Raw genomic sequence first — 18,354 nt, 5'->3', positions numbered from 1 at the left:
TGAGCTGGGACTTTTGTTTTGTCTCTCCGGGTAATTCCCACAACATCATGACTGAATCATCACTGAATCATCCAACAGCAAATAATACATCCACATGCTTCTTCTTCACTCTTCTTCTTTCCCACTTTTCTAAAATATTTCAATAAAATATCTTATTGACTAAAATTAAATAATATGTTATTACAGAGAGAAAATAAAGTGTGGTTGGATACTGCTACATAACTCCAGGTGCTGGTACCAGTTCAAACATGAACGATACACGATAGCAACTATGACCAATGCCACACTGTTTTTTTCAAGCACTGACTTTTTCCACATGCTTTAGCCGTAGTTTAGTACTCTTAAGCCTATACATTTCTCTTTATTCACTCATACATTCACAAAATATATTAAAAACAGTTGTATTAGGTTTAGGCAAAAAAGTACAAAATAAACTTCATTAATGGAATATTAATTAGCTTTTAATTTTTTCATTCCACCTTAAACACTGCAGTCTCTAATCTACTGTACTATTTAAGATGGAACGTAAAATCTCCATTTGAAGGGCCATGTAGCCCTAGCACTTCCAACCCCTAACAACCCCTCAGGCCTAAAATGAATCAGGACACCCTTCATCTAGGCATGCACATGCAGAATAGATGGGTACATTTAAAAGATCCAGGGGTGAAATAGGATTGGGCATAAATATGCCCATTTTTGCAGAGTCACCATTAAGATACTAATCATTTTTTGCTGATATTGTGTGTGTTTGTAAGCATTCATGCAGTTCATATTTTATTACTCTAATCAGCACACAGGTCAACCAGATTTATGTCTTTACAATCTAATGGCTCCGTCAGATAACAGCACCTTCTTAATTCGAAGAAATCAGAAATCCTAATCTCAACAATTCGATAAAATGACACAAACAAGTTGGAAAAATCCTGAATGTACCCACATGAGGTTCATGATAGAAAAACAGGAATAACATGAAAGCAAAAGGCAAACATTTAAAAATTCACAATAGTTTAAATATTGCTAAGCTAAATTTACTGTATGTATCTTTAAACATTTTTAAACATGCTCTAAAGACAGCTGAGCACGGTGTTATTCTAAGGGTTACATATCTCAAACTCTACACTTTGACTCTTTTTTTTTTAATACTGGATGTTCTAGAGAGGCGGAAATGTGTAAAATAAGATGGATTTGGATTTGTCAACCAGAAAGATCTGAACATCCAAAGCACTCAATAACACACTACAGCTTCAGTTTCTATAGCAGACTCCAACAAACTCCTGAGGAAAATCACTGCTTTTAAAACAAGAATACTCAGAATACTTCCTGAATTCAAACCAAAGACAGGAGAGATAATGCCAACAATGTTCAGCTTAACATACAAAGAAGCTACGGCTTAAAGAATTCAGCAGATTTCCTGAAGCTCTGCCAAAACTGATAAACAGAACTGAGCCCCATGACAAATACAAGCCGGTGGCATAAGCCTATGATAAACTGTTTCCAAATAAAGAGAGAAAAAAATGAAGGCTACTGTAATGTGTCTAGTCCAAACTTTATGCATTCATAGAACACAGAAGGCTTCCACAAATATGCTAAATAGTTAACAAATGATTTAACTAAACTGTGTTTTCAAGGGGTTATGATACATGTTTAAAGAAAAAAAATGTCAATATCTATATATATATATAACTTTAAACTGGGACTCAGAATCAGAACGAAGCCGAAAAAAAACTTGAAACAACATTCAGCTATATGAAACTATGGATATTCTCCCTTAAATAAAATAATAAAAAAAATAAACTCAATTCCTACGTCCAAAAATGGGACACTGGACTACAATGAAACCATTAATACAAACATTGTAGTCTTAACTAAAGTGTACAAGATTAACATATAAGCCTTGTTGTCAAGTGGTTAAAATACATGTTTAAAGAATTAATTATACAAATATTTAAACTTTTAAAAGATTAAACTAGAATAGAATTTTAAAAAAAAGCATAAATTCTTCCACACCCACAGCATTCTGCTATACAGAGTTATATTTTACATTCCGTGACAACACACACATTAAAATGCCACAGCCTGTGTATGTATGGGCTTATTATTATATATGTAAACATAACTGCTGGGACTAATCACATTCTAAACCTACTGGCTGCTTACATCAGACCAATGTACTGTACAGCCTGTCTTAAACAGAATTAACTGCTTCAATCTATCTGTTCTACCTGTTTTAAATTGTTTGTTGGTGTAGAAACATTATGTTGGGGCTGGAATACAAGAAAGGAAATGATAAACAAGATGTTATGAGCAGAGCAAACTGAACAGAATACCTCACTATAAGGGGAGCTGGGCAATAAGATAAAAGTCTTAGTTTAATTGAATGATGTGCGGCAAAAACAGAATAAAAAAAAACATGGAACTATGCATGAAAGTGTGTTCACAATGTTTTTTTTTTAGAATCTTTAACTTTGTTAATACATGTATATACATGTGTATCATGAATATATCTTTAAATATTGTGATATACACACAATATATATTTTTCAACCATAGACCCCATCTCTAATCACAGAGTATGGAAAGCAAATGCCTGGACGACCCTACTCAGTACAAACAGATAGTAAACAAGGCCTTTCCCGGATCAAGGCCCCGTCGGCCCAATGTCAGTTAATTTACTCACCAAGGACCACGACGGCTTAAGGGCTGAAGACTCATCCTGCTCACTGTTATCTTCCTCAGTACCGCTAAAGGGGGGGTCTAACTCTGCCCAAGAGCGCAGTCTCTTCATTACAGCTTTTCAAACTCTATCGGTTCATGTAAACTCTTCCTCCTTGTTAACCAAGCACTTCTGTTTGTCTGTAATCATCATCAGCAGCTCCTAGCTCAAATACTGCCCGCACTGGCCTTTGACTGACCCTCCCAGGAATAAACACAAACAGTCACACTCTATACGCCATTGCTGGGCATGCTTTACGTAACATGCTGTTTTCTTTCACTTTCCTGTTACGCACTGAGCTCCGACCAAACCGACTAAACAACCAATCACGCAGACAGACGCCCACTCTGCACCCAATGAGACGGTGGGTATGGGGTCAGCGTTTTTAGCCAGATAAGAGACATGTAGAGCTGACTGCTGATAAGGGGTTTGGCTAATGGGAGAGAAGAAGAAGAAGAAGGAGGAGGAGTTTAATCCTCTGCACGTGAAGAGGACCACAAATGTTCCTCTGACTGACGAGGAAAAAAAACTGCACTGTATAGTTAATCATTTTACCAAGATCTGGTCTGGTGGTTCAACAGAAACAGCCAATTGGAGGCAAAAATGGAGTGGAATTTTACCTTTATTTTTTAGCCTGATTTAAGATGTGCCAATCCACGTCAAAAAAAAAAGAAAAAGAAAAAAAAAATGGTCAACCAGTGGCGTGATCACCTGTTAACTGACTGACCTTCAAAACCAGTACAACACATGTGACTCATGTGACACATGACACTTATCACCTCAAATCAGATCAACAAGCTACTGGCATATATACATATACCATAAGCCCGCACCATTCCTCAAACACACACATACTCAGCACACAGAGACTGAACTGCCTTTATACCCATCAGCAATATTTGCTGTCCTATACAGCTTTGAGGAAAAAAAGAGACCACTTAAAAATGATGAGTTTCTTTGATTTTACCAAATTGAAAACCTCTGGAATATAATCAAGAGAAAGATGGATGATCACAGATATCAAACCAAGCTGAACTGCTTGAATTTTTGCACCAGGAGTGGCATAAAGTTATCCAAAAGCAGTGTGTAAGACTGGTGGAGGGAAACATGCCAAGATGCATAAAAACTGTGATTAAAAACCAGGGTTATTCCACCAAATATTGATTTCTGAACTCTTAAAATGTTATGAATATGAACTTGTTTTCTTCATATTATTTACTGTTTGAAACCACTGCATTTTTTTTGGTTACTTTGACCATTTCTCATTTTCTGCAAATAAATGCTCTAAATGACAATATATTTTTATTTGACATTTGAGAGAAATGTTGTACGATGTTTACAAAATAAAACAACAATGTTTATTTAACTCAAACATACACCTATAAATAGCAAAATCAGAGAAACTTATTCAGAAACTGAAGTGGTCTTTTTTTTTTCTAGAGCTGTATATTATGTACCTCAGTGCTGCTGTGCTCATGTATGACCTATATGTTACAGTATGTACAGTATCTCTGCACCTTATCCTCACCACAAGCTTCAGATTGTACCGTATCGGTATTTATTGTAGTGTTTTAGTTCTATGTTACAAAATTTGTTGCCACATTTGCACTTGTTTCTTCATTGTACGGTTTGTTTCATGTTGCACCATGGTTCAACATGAAACATTTCATTGCACTGTGTACTTGTACTCAGATGGAATGACAATAAAAGCTCCTTGACATGACTTACATACATACATTACACACAAAGTATTTTTGACTTTTATATCAGATAATCTATTACAGTTCAGCATGATAATAAGATAAATGTGCCATTTGTCACCTTTAGCTGTTTAAGTATGTAAGCATGTGACTTGGGTTGGAGCAAAAATATTAAATTGTTAGTTTTACAAGTCAATTTACAACCCTGTTTATCATATTTCTCATGAATGGAAGACACAGTTCTTCTTTTATGGTGGGCTTGTGGGAAAAAAAAGATAATCTCTGCTGATGTATCCTAGCACCCTCTCGCCCACCAATCACCTGGCCTGATAACTGCTGAACTGCTTGCTCTGGCCGGTCCTTCTCCTTTGCGTCAGCTTTGCAGATTTTTTTAATCTCACTTTCATATTCTAATAAATGGTAATCAATTAAAAATGTATCAAAACCTACATTTAGAATATTGCCCATAACATGTGTGTGCTCATTTACTGTCCACTTTTTTACAGTCCACCATACTGTTATTTATTCAGTACATTACACATTTTACAATAACATTTACATGACGGAACGAAATCTGGATAAGATGAAAGGTCAAACCCCTTAAACTGTGCTGATATCTATTAACTGTGGATCTAAGGGAAAGCTTAAAAAAGTCCTTTCTTAAGTTTCAATCACTTGCATAGCCTTGTCTTACTAAAAATAAGGTTAATAGATGGATGATTTTCTAGTTTTTTTTTTCTAGTTTTAGAGTTGAAAACAGGCTGCAATAAGCCTAAGATTTCCCTTTCAACTGAAAATCAATTTAAAAAGCTGTGTAGTCCAGGACTATGTATAATTCATGTCTAGAAAACTGCTCCAAAGCTAGCTAGCTATGTGTTCAAGGTTATTATTACCACATATTCCTAATGAAGGACAACTGTAGTGCTGTGTTAAGGGAAATAAAGCAGGATTAACCCACAAGAGCCCAGACACACTTTACACTTCTGAATATTCGTATCCAATTCAAAATTACATCTGATAAATTCAGTAAGAAGCTCATTCTTGTTTTTTCTTACTGTGGGCACATGACTACAAACATTATAAGGCTAAAAACTGATGTAACACAACATGACAACAACAATTTTATAACCTGTATTTTAACACTTTATTCTAGAAATAGTCGGAACTAGTTAAATAGAACATAAAACCTTTTAAAATGTTGAAATAGAGCTGAATGAAGCTAAAGATACAGTGTTAAAATGAGCTAGATTTATCTCCAGCGCTAACCCAGCACTCCTACATTGAGTAAATAAGGTCAGATGAACAAACACACATTCCCACACTGTCCTGTGATACACTCAGTATGTTCAGTAGCTATAAGTCACTTAGAGAATTCATGAGATAAAATGAAGGACAGAATGCCATAGGAACCAATGGACCTTTCAAGATAATGATTTTTTTTTTTAATGAAGCAACATTAGCTAGCTAGTGTATCACCCTGATTCAGAGTGGTGAGTTGGCAGCAGAGAAGCAGCGGACAGAAACTTCAGCCAAAACAGAGCAACAATGATTCAGCACTGACTTTACCTCCATATACCAAACCCTAAACACCCCAGACTAGTCACAGAATCAGCGAGTGATGTTTAGAAAATGGTGTTCAAATGCAAATTAGTTCAATGAAATATTGAATGAGAATGTGTCCAAATTGCAGCAATATATTGTTATTTATTCCTTTCTTTACACATTCCATTCCAATAACCTTTGTCACTGAATGAAACCCGAACAAGATGAAAAGGTTAAACCCCTTAAACTTACGATTGTTAGTAAACTGTGGTTTAAAATGAAAGCTTACAAAGTCATCTTTCAAACAGGACTGATAAAACAATAAGTTTCACTTTCATCCCCATGTCTCTATAAAAAACATCATCAGTCTAGAGATTGATACAATGATTTTCTCTAGTTTTAGGGTTGAGAAAGATGCTGTATTACGCCTCAAAATCGTAATGCAAAATGCTGTGTATTCCAAGACTTGGCTTAATCTATGTCCAATAAACCACAGGATTATTTTGTTATTTATTCCCTACTTCGCACATTATATAATAACTTCTACCTCACTATATGAAACCTGGGTAAACCCCTTAAACTTGTTACAATAGCTATTAATTGTGGTTTAAAAGGAAACCTTACAAAGACGTCTCTTAAACAGCTCTGACAACACAAAACATTTCCATCACTTTCACAGCCATTTCTCTGTAGAAATACAGTTTAGATATTGATACAATGATTTTCTCTAGTTAGAAAGACGCTGCATTAAGTCTCAAACTCTCAATGCTGTGTAGTCTAAGACTAGGCTGAATACATGTCTAATGAACCATAACATTATACTGTTATTTATTCCTAACTTTACACATTCCACAATAACCTTCACCTTCACCAACTGTATGAATCCTAAAAAGGATGAAAGGTTAAACCCCTTAAACTTACTATGATAGCTAGTAAACCGTGGTTTAAAATGAAAGCTTACAAAGTCCTCTCTCAAACAGGACTGACAAAACAATAAGTTTCACTTTCACCCCCATGTCTCTATAAAAAACATCATCATTTTAGAAATTGATACAATGATTTTCTCTAGTTTTAGGGTTGAGAAAGATGCTGCATTAAGCCTTAAAATCTCATTTTAAAATGCTGTGTATTCCAAGACTTGGCTTAATCCATGCCCAATAAACTGCTGCATTATACTGTTACTTATTAAATATTTTACACATTAAACAATAACCTTTACCTCACTGTATGAATCATGAAAAGAATGAAAGACTAAACCCCTCAAACTTATTATGATAGCTAGTAAACTGTGGTTTAAAACGAAAGCTTACAAAGTTCTCTCTCAAACATGTCAGAACCAAACAATAAGTTTCAACCATTTCACAGCCATTTAAAGACAGATATAGCTAATGATTTTCTCTAGCGTTGAGGTTTCCTTTTAACTAAAAACCTCCATTTAAAATGCTGTGTAGTCCAAGATTAGTCTTATTTTAATCCCTGTTTGGGAAACTATCTAACTAAACTATCTATGTTAACTAGCTAGGCTATGTTCTCAGGTTATTATTACCACATACTTATAAGGAACAACAACTGTGGTGCTGTCTTAAAGGAAAGAAAACAAGTAAAAGCTAATACTATGTTTAAATTAAGGTTTTAAATCTCAACTAACGAATTTAATTAGCTAAATAGCTAGAGTTCATCTATTTTAATGCTGTCCAGAAGTCGTTTACAGCCCTGATTCAGAGTGGTGAGTTGGCAGCCGAGGAGCAGCGGACAGTTTTACAAACTTCAGCCAAACACAGCAACAGCGACTCAGCACTGACTTTACATTCATTTATCAAACCCCAAACACCCCAGACTAGTCACAGAAGCTTAGCTAAGAAACTGTTGCTGTTATTTGACCTCGTCGTAAAGCAGTTAACCAGCTAGCTTGCTAGCTAACTCTCCTTTCCTCCTCTATCCCACTTTATCCATTTTGTCTCCTTAAGACCCAGTCAAACATGTTTTTTTGCTTTCAACATCTATGTCCTCTATTGCTAAATGTACATCATTATTGTACTTTTTTTTTATCAAAGGCGTCTGCCAAATGTAATGTAATGTAATATAAGTTACTGTAACCTCATTGTATGAAATCTGAGTAAGATGAAAGGTTGAACCATTTAACTTATGATAGTAAACTTTGGTTTAAAAAGGAAAGCTTACAAAGTCCTCTCTCAAACAGGACTGACAAAACAATAAGTTTCTATCACTTTCACAGCCATGTCTCACTAAAATATGGTTTAAAGATAGATATTATGATTTTCTCTAGTTTTAGAGTTGAAAAACATGCTGTATTCAAGACAACAGACAGGGATTAAGCCTGGTTTTAGAATATATTTTCCTTTTCACTGAAAATCTTCATTTAAAGTGCTGTATAGTCCAATATTAGGCTTATATTAATAGTTATAAATATATTATTAATATAGTTATCTAGGTTAACAAGCTAGGTTATGTTTTAAGGCTTTTTATGAACATATTTAAGTTATAAAGACTGACAACAGCGTTGCTGTCTTAAGGTAAAGAAAGCAGGACTCGGCTCGCTACTAGCGCTAGCTAGCTAACGTCAATAAATTAAGTTAGCTAAGCTAGCTAGGTTAGCTTGTGTGTCGGGATAACGTTAGTTTAGACAAACACTGCCATAGTAGTTAGCTAACTAGCTAATTTAGCTAGGACGCTTAGCTAGCTAGCTAACTAGTTAATTCAATTCTGCTTATTAGCTCTGTTAGCAGCTCCAGCTAGCCGTTAAACCGAGCTGTGAACTGAGCTGTTGTCAGTTACCGCTAGCGCTAAGCTAGCTAGCTGGCTCTGTTTAAATGAGTGTTAGCATAGCTAGCTAACCCTACACCATTTCCACTATCAGCCTCTGTTGGTCTGTTAGGTTAGTCGCTTTACTCTGACAGAAGTATCAACGTTTACCTCAAACATTCGTTTACCTTGTTTTAAGCCGTATTTAATGTCCGCTGTCGTTCTTCTCGCTCCGGCCGGTGAAGGTTCCGCTTTCAGATTCAGTTCAGCTCTCTAACCGATGTTACTCTTTCATTCCTGGACTGTCAACACAAACAGAGTCCAAACCTCCGAGAACCGAAACCCCGCGCCTCCCAGCCCGGACCATAACCCCGCGCCGCGTGGACGGTGTTCAGCCGCTGGTCATGACTAAAGGTCGCTCGGTGGGTCGGAGGGTCCGCAGCGCTGAGGCTAGTTGGTGGAGCAGTGGCGGCAGCAGCAGCAGCGGCGGTGGTGGTGGTGGTGGTGTTGGAGGAGGCGCTGCTGTGATGTGATGTGATGTGATGTGGCCTCAGTGAATGAAGAAGGCCCTTCACGTGATTCACAGCTGTGGGGCCACCAGTCCTCCACCACACACTCCTGCTGCTGCTGGTCAGATCAACACAAGTCTCTGTTTCAATAAGTGCAGATAAACACATACACACACAGAGGTTCCTGTTTGTGTTTGTGACCCTTTAGAATTTTCTATTTTTCTGCATAAACATGACCTAAAACATTATCAGATTTCACACTCCTAAAAGTCCTAACAGGAGATAAAGAGAACTGAGTTAAGGGGGTTCACACACTTTTTAACCAATAGAATTTCATGATTTGTTTTACTTTTTCCCTGCCTTCAAGGCAAATTCTTTATGACAGTATGATTTTTAAAACATCAGTGCAGACATGGACAATAAAACCAAAAAACACCTAAAACTATAATCAAAATTGATTATAGTAGACCTAAAATTAATCTGATGAAAATAATAACACAGTCTACAGTTCAATAATAAAATGTGTGTCAGATCCTGAGAGCTCCATTGTGTAAGGCTTAATTACTGAATTAACTCAAATGATCAATTAGCTCAAAACAGATTTGATAAGTTGATAAACAGAAACACAAATATTTCTGGGTATTTTTATTTTTCCAAAATTATCAAGGCCTGGAACTAGCTATTTTCAAATTCCATGACTTTACCAGGTTTTTCATGACCATACGAATCCTGAGTTAAACAAGTGAGACAAAAAATATTATACTTGGTAATTTATTTACTAAGAAAAAATATCCAGGATTAGATATAATATTAGATTCAATATTAGATCTGAAAAGCTCATGTTGTAAGTGGTCTCTAATTTTTATGAATGTATAATGCCTTTTTAACATGCAGTTATACAGGTCCTCAGAAAATTAGCATATTGTGATAAAGGTTATTATTTTCTGTAATGTACTGATAAACATTAGACTTTCATATATTTTAGATTCATTAAACACAACTGAAGTAGTTCAAGCCTTTTATTGTTTTAATATTGATTTAATTTGGCAAAAAAATTGCATATTTCATTCGACCAATAAAAGGAAAGTGTTTTTAATACAAAAAAGTAAGCATTCAAATAATTATGTTCAGTTATGCACTCAATACTTGGTCGGGAATCATTTTGCAGAAGTGACTGCTTTAATGCGGTGTGGCATCAGCCTGTGGCACTGCTGAGGTGTTATGGAGGCCCAGGATGCTTCGATAGCGGCCTTAAGCTCATCCAGAGTGTTGGGTCTTGCGTCTCTCAACTTTCTCTTCACAATATCCCACGGATTCTCTATGGGCTTCAGGTCAGGAGAGTTGGCAGGCCAATTGAGCACAGTAATACCATGGTCAGTAAACCATTTACCAGTGGTTTTGGCACTGTGAGCAGGTGCCAGGTCCTGCTGAAAAATGAAATCTTCATCTCCATAAAGCTTTTCAGCAGATGGAAGCATGAAGTGCTCCAAAATCTCCTGATAGCTAGCTGCATTGACCCTGCCCTTGATAAAACACAGTGGAACAACACCAGCAGCTGACATGGTACCCCAGACCATCACTGACTGTGAGTACTTGACACTGGACTTCAGGCATTTTGGCATTTCCTTCTCCCCAGTCTTCCTCCAGACTCTGGCACCTTGATTTCCGAATAACATGCAAAAATTGAGCAACAGTCCAGTGCTGCTTCTCTGTAGCCCAGGTCAGGCGCTTCTGCCGCTGTTTCTGGTTCAAAAGTGGCTTGACCTGGGGAATGCGGCACCTGTAGCCCATTTCCTGCACACGCCTGTGCACAGTGGCTCTGGATGTTTCTACTCCAGACTCAGTCCACTGCCTCCGCAGGTCCCCCAAGGTCTGGAATCGGCCCATCTCCACAATCTTCCTCAGGGTCCGCTCACCTCTTCTCGTTATGCAGCGTTTTCTGATACACTTTTTCCTTCCCACAGACTTCCCACTGAGGTGCCTTGATACAGCACTTTGGGAACAGCCTATTCGTTCAGAAATTTCTTTCTGTGTCTTACCCTCTTGCTTGAGGGTGTCAATGATGGCCTTCTGGACAGCAGTCAGGTCGGCAGTCTTACCCATGATTGCGGTTTTGAGTAATTAACCAGGCTGGGAGTTTTTAACTGATGATTAGGTTAATAACTCTTTTAGAGAACCTGTTCATGATATGCTAATTTTGTGAGATAGGAATTTTGGGTTTTCATGAGCTGTATGCCAAAATCATCAGTATTAAAGCAATAAAAGACCTGAAATATTTCCGTTGGTGTGCAATGAATCTAAAATTTATGAAAGTTTAATTTTTATCATTTCATTATGAAAAAGAATGAGCATATGCACATTTTTTTAAATATGCCTTTTTAACATGCAGTTATAAGTAGTCTGACCAAAGGAGGGTGAGCCCCCTCTTATATATTAACATTGACAGCATATGTGATAGAATAATGTACATGTGAGCCTTGGTTTCTCTAAAGATTTCTTTCTCCTTCAGCTCTAAGAGACTTTTTGTTTACTGAGGGTACTGTGCTGTATGTTTAATGTTTTGTCTGATTCTCTGTGCTGCTACCACTCTAAAGAGATGCTTTGGGACGATTGTTGTCAGTTGTAAAAATCGCAAAATAAATACAATATAAATACAAGGTCTAAGGGTACCAAATGCTTTTTTTTATGTTATGTGAGACCAAATGATTACAAAGCTAGCCAAATTCAGCTAATCAGTTTAGATATAAAAAGTTACACAGGGGAATTCACAGATAATAAGCTTTCTCTCTAAAATGCTTACAGCACATTGAAAGAATTCAAAACCTGAAGTGGGGCCCAGAGAGACCCCAGCACCTTGCAGAACAGGTTTCCTGAAGAAGAAAACACATTGTTTGCATTGCATTGCTTTATTGTCTGTTGGCACTTAACACTCTGCATGTAGGTTTAGTGTGATTTTAAGACCAGCGCAGGGTGACTTCAGACCAGACACACTGAAAATACAAATCAACAAGCAGCCTACGGACATGATACCTACACCTAAACAGTCTTCAGGGTCACACAGAGCACTGTGTAGTCCTAAAAGTAATACTACTAGTCTCAATTCTATACTCTCTAAGCTTCTAAAGCTTAATGTCCAAATGTATAAATATGTTTTTCTAAACATAAAGGACAATTTGAAGCAAACAATGGTTGTTAATGAGTTTAGATTTCTCTCTCTCTCTCTCTCTCTCGTTCTCTCTTTCTCTGTGTGTGTTAAGCTGTTTTACAAGATAATCCAAAGCTAGACGATTATCTCTATTACAAGAGATAGATAAAAAGCATTAATATGAACAGAGAGCTAATAAATGAAAACAGCAGAGATGTGTGCTATGTTTCGATAACAGAATCCCAGTTTATATGGATAAAAGTAAGGCAACATTCAAAGCATTTGAATTCAAATCATGTTCACCATGTTCATTAATGCGTCATTTACAATTTTCTCCTTGTGTTAAAAATGCTCCAAATGGGTGTAAAATGCTCCAAATGGGTCTTTGAGTGATACCACAGAAGAACCACATTTGGTACCATAAAAAAAAAACATGTTTCTAATGAGAGATGTGTGAGTGTAACAAACCTTTAGAAGGTCTAACCTTCTTTAGAAAGTGTTTTTTTTTTCTGTTGGGTTTATCACCTTCATTTTAAGAGTGTAGAGTTCCCTGGAAGGATCTATAAACATATTGTGCAGTCTACACAGTGTTCAGGATGAATGCATTAATTCACTGTAGCTACTTCTTATCAAGGTCTGACTGATATCAGCATTTTGTGGCAAATATCAATATAGATTTTATGGAATTAAAATTCAGATAACCAATATAATTGGCCCATATAATTCTAACAGATTCTAATTCTTAAACTTTAATAAACTGCGGAAACTGATTGTAGTCTGGCTTATATAATTATAAATTTTGTAATACTGATTGTTTTGGAGATATATATATATATTTTTTCTTTTCCATTTTTTATTTTGTTGTTTTGTTGATTAATACCTGATACCCCATCCCTTCACCCACACAAGCAAGTTTTACCCACTAGCTAGCTCTCCTCCTATTACACACAAAGGCAGGTGAATGCTAGCACATACATTTTTGCTAATATAACATCACTGAAGGGTTGAATGTGATTGGAATTCTATTCCATCTATGCCATCAGCTACCGGAGCCCTGAGAGAGCACAATTGGCCTTGCTCTCTCTAGGCTGACACTCTAGATGACACTCTCTACCCGCATCATTTCAAAGAGTAATGTCGATCAGCACAAGGAATCTGTGAGCTGATGTACTGGAACCGAGTTTCTGCGCTTTCCTCCGAGTGCGCTGTGATGCTCGCCGCAATGAAGTTTTAAAAGAGGAGGTAGCTGACTTCACATGTATCAGAGGAGGCATGTGCTAGTTTTCACCCTCCTGGCGTTAGGGCATCACTAGTGAATGGGGGAGTCCTAATGAGTGGGTTGGGTAATTAGCAGTGTCAATTGGGGAGAAAATTGGAAAAAAATAATAATAATAATAAAAATAATTCAGATCTTTGATCTGTTGATAAGACCAATCCTTAGACGACTGCCGGATTTTGTGTAACAACATTCTCATGCTAAACATGGTGTGGATACATTTTACATGTAATCATGATAACGTTTCTCCTGAATTATACCAGTTTAGCTTGTATTGCTATGATGTAGTCAACAGGTAGTCCCACATTTCAGGTTCCCCAGTGGCATAGATGTCAAAGTTTGTGTCCTATCATAATGAAGTTGTTAGATGCTAGATGTTAGATCCAGAAAAGGTTACTTTGCTATCTATAAATTAATTAATTAATTATGATTGGAGTTTTTTTACACATTTAAGGCTTGCCAATACCATCAACCAACCAATACACCTATATATATATATATATATATATATATATACACATATATATATATATGTGTATATATATATATATATATATATATATATATATATATATATACATATATATATTAATAAAAGGGACTAGTCTGGGTCTTTGGGTATTTCTGTGTGGCTGAACATGCTTTGGAGTTAAATGCTGTGCGATGCAGACTGGTCATATATTTAGGATTCCTCACCCCCCCTCCCCTCCCCTCCCCATCCCCTCAATCTCGATCTTCCTCTAGTCTTTCTTCTCCGCCTCATCCTCTGGGATGTAGACGCTGACGGTGAACTCGCCGGCTTCCGTGCCGTACTTGTTCTTCACCACCAGGGCGTATTTGCCTGAGTCGACCGAGGTGACTGCCGCGATGGTCATGCTGGCGAACTTGCCGTGCTCGAACTTCAGCGTGTAGTGTTCGTCTGGCTGCAGGACCTTGTCGTTCTTTGTCCAGCTCACTTCAGGTACAGGGTCGCCCCATACATTGCCAGTGAGGTTCAGGGACTAAAGAAGAATGGAGGGAGAAAAAATATTATGCATTATAAAGGTTAATGGATTTAATGGATCATTTCAGACTACAGAAAAAACGTATTTGAGAAACAATGACTGAGATGACTGTCCGCTAAGGCTGCAGCGATTATAGAGCTAACTACACCAGTGGGAGGGGTATTGGGTTCACACACACGCACACGGCTTGCTCTCTGTGTTTTCCAAAATGTAACCACTCCAGATAAGGGACATAACAACACCCATACTCCCTATACTGCATATCAGCTCATTATATATTTATATTTAAATGAGCTACAGCCAGGGTTGCCAGGTCCAGCAAAACTCCTGCTTAAAGTTGTCTAAAATACACCCATCATAAGCGTAATCATAAGCTTAAGAACTGTTTGCAATTAAGGCTTTTGGCCGGTCGTGATAAATATAAAAGTAGTCCAAAAAGACGTATATATATATATATATATATATATATATATATACATCTACATTTTCACCTGCGATTATTAAAATAAGCCCAGTTGGGTGGGAAAAGCTTGAACCTGGCAACTCTGGTTACAGAGGCAATTCGAGAGTGCAATGCAAAGGGAAATAAATAAACAAATAATATAGAAATAATTTTCTTTCCCAGTAAAATGATTTACAAAAAAACTTCCTCACAATAGAAAATATTGAATCATTTTTTTTTATCAAAACATGGTCAAATTAAAAGCAATATTAATTTTTAATACATTTTTTATGAATATTATATTTTTATATCTCATATTTAAGTAGAAGTTCCTAAAAATAATTAAATCTGACATCCGTAAATGCCTCCTATAATGTCTCCTGTGTGAATGTCTCTTATAATATGCTTTGTAATTTTATTCAGGTACTTTAACTATAAAATATCCTACAAAAAAGGCCCCAAAAAATGTAGCTGTCAAGGTGCAGTAAAATATGCATTGGATTGGGAGCCTCACCAGAAACAGAAGGCATGATAAAAATAATAAAACTGTGTTTTCTGTAAATCTTATAAACTTCATTTCACTTCTCAAATATCACTGTGTTCATCTGCTATATGATATATTTAACTGAAACTGCTGATCCAAACAACCAATGTTCAGATCAGTGTTTATAAAGGAAAATCGTAAAAATGATCAGGGGTGCCGAAACCTTTCCATACCACTGTACCACTATAGCATAAAATGCCACCTCTCAGTTGTTTATTGTAATAAAAAGACTAAGGCTTAGATTTTGCTGTCATATAGGGGTGGTGATGTATAGGGTGTGATGCATTATTGCCAATGGTGGTGTGGAGAGGGTGGGCCGAAAGGTTTGTGTTGAGTGTATTTATGCATTTGTGTCTTTGAGGCTTTGTACAGATGTATATCTATCAGTTTGACTGTGTTTGTCTGTGTCTGTCTGTCTGCCTGTCTGTCGCTGCCGTGCTAAAAGCCCTTTCATGAAGAGTGAGATTTAATGTGTATTATACTATGTAAAAAAAAAAAAAAATTACGTCAAGTTTTTAAAAAATGAACAAAAGTTTGTATGGGCGAATCCTAGTCTGTCTATGTTCCCAAAGTACCGCAGACTATAGTTTCCCACACTATTTAAGGTTAAAGAGAGCAAAAAAGAGCAAAAAGCGGACAGTGAGCAGAGAAAAAAAAAATACATTTATAAGAGAGATTTGGCCTCATTTACAGACCCATCCATACTTTCTGTCCAAACAAAATTGACTTGGTTTTAATGGACCTTAAAGCTTAGGGCCCTCTCTGGTGAGAATGGGTAATTGCACCGAGCGTGCAGAAGAATCATTTTAAACTGGGCGGGTGTGATGTGGTCTTCTTTCAGAGCGAATGAATCTGAGTCCAGGTTATGTTCAGTAAGAGACACAGAGAGAGAAAACATGCTCAGTCAAAAACTTCACTCCTTCATTTCTTTGGTTTTACTATGAGTGAATGAGCTACTGAGCTCAGAGTTTCCCCTTCTGAAGTCTCCATTGCTCCACCAGCCGCTCACGTTCAGTAAAACTGAGCCGGATCCTCTTTTAGAGGCTGTACGTGTGATGTAAGTGTGTAAAGACTTACATCACAAGACTTACGACCCGACACCCCAGTTTTTAGAATTACCGTATTTTTCGGGCTATAAGGCGCACTTAAAATACTTATTTTTTCCCAAAAATCGTCATTGCGCCTTATAATGCAGTGCGCCTTGTGTATGGATTTTGCTTGTGTTTACTGACCTCGATTTTATGTGGTACACGGCGCTCTGTTGTGCAGAATTCCTCACCCACGCCAGAAAAAGATCCCCCTCTTGGGCTAGCGCGCGGTTACCTTTGACTGCCGTACTGCCTCTCGGCTGTGGCTCAGGGTAGCTAGTTTCCACTGTAGCTCCGTGGCCAGAACAAGGTGCCGGTAAACTTTCCTTTTCACCCGTTCTGGGGTAATAGCACAAACTGTTTCTTTTTAGCGCCCACTTCTAAGTAAAGTTAACCTCTTAACACGCGCTGGCCCACCGGCGGGCCAGAAATATTTAATATTTCATAACTGGCTGTGTTTCTGAATAGTTATGAACAGTTACAGGTTCAATATAGACATCCAATATACCATTTTAAAGCTTAGAATCTCTGCTTTTGAGCTATTTAGCCTATTTAGTGGAATATCCTTTCAGAAAATAAACATTTAGGGCGAAATATGCCTTGGTTATGATTTTAATAATTCATAACTCTCATATTTGCGTTTATCGTTCGTCCATATTTCATCGAATGCGGTCATGTCATACACCATTCGAACCGTCTGGCTCTCCGGATTCCAGAACTGTGCTTTTACTGTAGGATGTATGTTTCATGAATTAAAGCTGCGTCAGAGCGCATGTTTCCAGTAATAAAAGGCTCTCCTTTTGTCCTGGGGTAACCTCCGGTCACTGCCGCCACCCCCCGAACACACACCCGCGCTCAGCCACAGGTCCTACCTTCAAAACGCGTCCAGACTAAAGAGAATCCATCAATCCAGTCTCCTGTAATCCACAGTTATATCCAAACAGCGCTGGAAATCACTTCATCCAGAAATGAAACTTATCCAATCTTTATCTCTGTTTTAAAACCGTTTTATTCACCGAATTCGGCACAACACGCTATTATAGTCAGAAGCCTCGCGGAGTAATGCGGTACTTGCTGTGCTTCAACATAATATTATGGTCTGTCGGAGCGTTGCGGCTACCGTTGTCAGGAGCGTCGCGGAGTAATACGTACTTGCTGTGCTTCAACATAATATTATGGTCTGTCGGAGCGTTGCGGCTATCGTTGTCAGGAGCGTCGCGGAGTAATACGGTACTTGCTGTGCTTCAACATAGTAATATTATGGTCTGTCGGAGCGTTACGGCTACCGTTGTCAGGAGCGTCGCGGAGTAATACTAACTGTGCTTCAACATAGTCTTACGGTGTGTGTGTAAGGACCGTGAAATGGCTCCAGTTAAGAGACATGCTTAAGAGACATTTAGTGCGCCTTATAATCCAGTGCGCCTTGTGTATGGACTAACACTAAAAATAGACCGTTCACTCATCGTGCGCCTTATAATACGGTGCGCCTTATAGTCCGAAAAATACGGTAATATATTATAAGGCTTAGCAGTGATAGACGTTTCAGAACACTGGTACCATTAAACACTATATTTTGACCCTGCTTCACTCAGAAATGCTTCTGCTTTTAATTTAGAAACTAAATAATA

At 37.5% G+C, this 18,354-nt stretch overlaps 2 protein-coding genes across 4 annotated transcripts in view; both read right to left on the bottom strand.

The window, feature by feature from the left end:
* lpin2 (lipin 2) overlaps positions 1-2,955 on the bottom strand; it is a 50,033-nt gene extending 47,078 nt beyond the window's left edge. Inside the window, exon 1 of the mRNA XM_007260170.4 lies at positions 2,678-2,955. Coding sequence (XP_007260232.3) covers positions 2,678-2,785 — 108 coding nt within the window. The 5' untranslated portion in view covers positions 2,786-2,955. The remainder of the gene's footprint in view (positions 1-2,677) is intronic.
* Positions 2,956-12,594: 9,639 nt separating this feature from the next.
* Positions 12,595-18,354, bottom strand: part of myom1a (myomesin 1a (skelemin)) — a 78,695-nt gene continuing 72,935 nt past the window's right edge. For all 3 annotated transcript variants that reach the window (XM_049482462.1, XM_049482463.1, XM_049482464.1), the window contains one exon: positions 12,595-14,649. In XM_049482462.1, coding sequence (XP_049338419.1) covers positions 14,389-14,649 — 261 coding nt within the window. In that variant the 3' untranslated portion in view covers positions 12,595-14,388. The remainder of the gene's footprint in view (positions 14,650-18,354) is intronic.

Source organism: Astyanax mexicanus, chromosome 8, assembly GCF_023375975.1.
Source record: "Astyanax mexicanus isolate ESR-SI-001 chromosome 8, AstMex3_surface, whole genome shotgun sequence".
Taxonomy (NCBI): domain Eukaryota; kingdom Metazoa; phylum Chordata; class Actinopteri; order Characiformes; family Acestrorhamphidae; genus Astyanax; species Astyanax mexicanus.
Note: the sequence above shows the minus strand (reverse complement) of the source record. Positions and strands in the feature narration are given on the sequence as shown.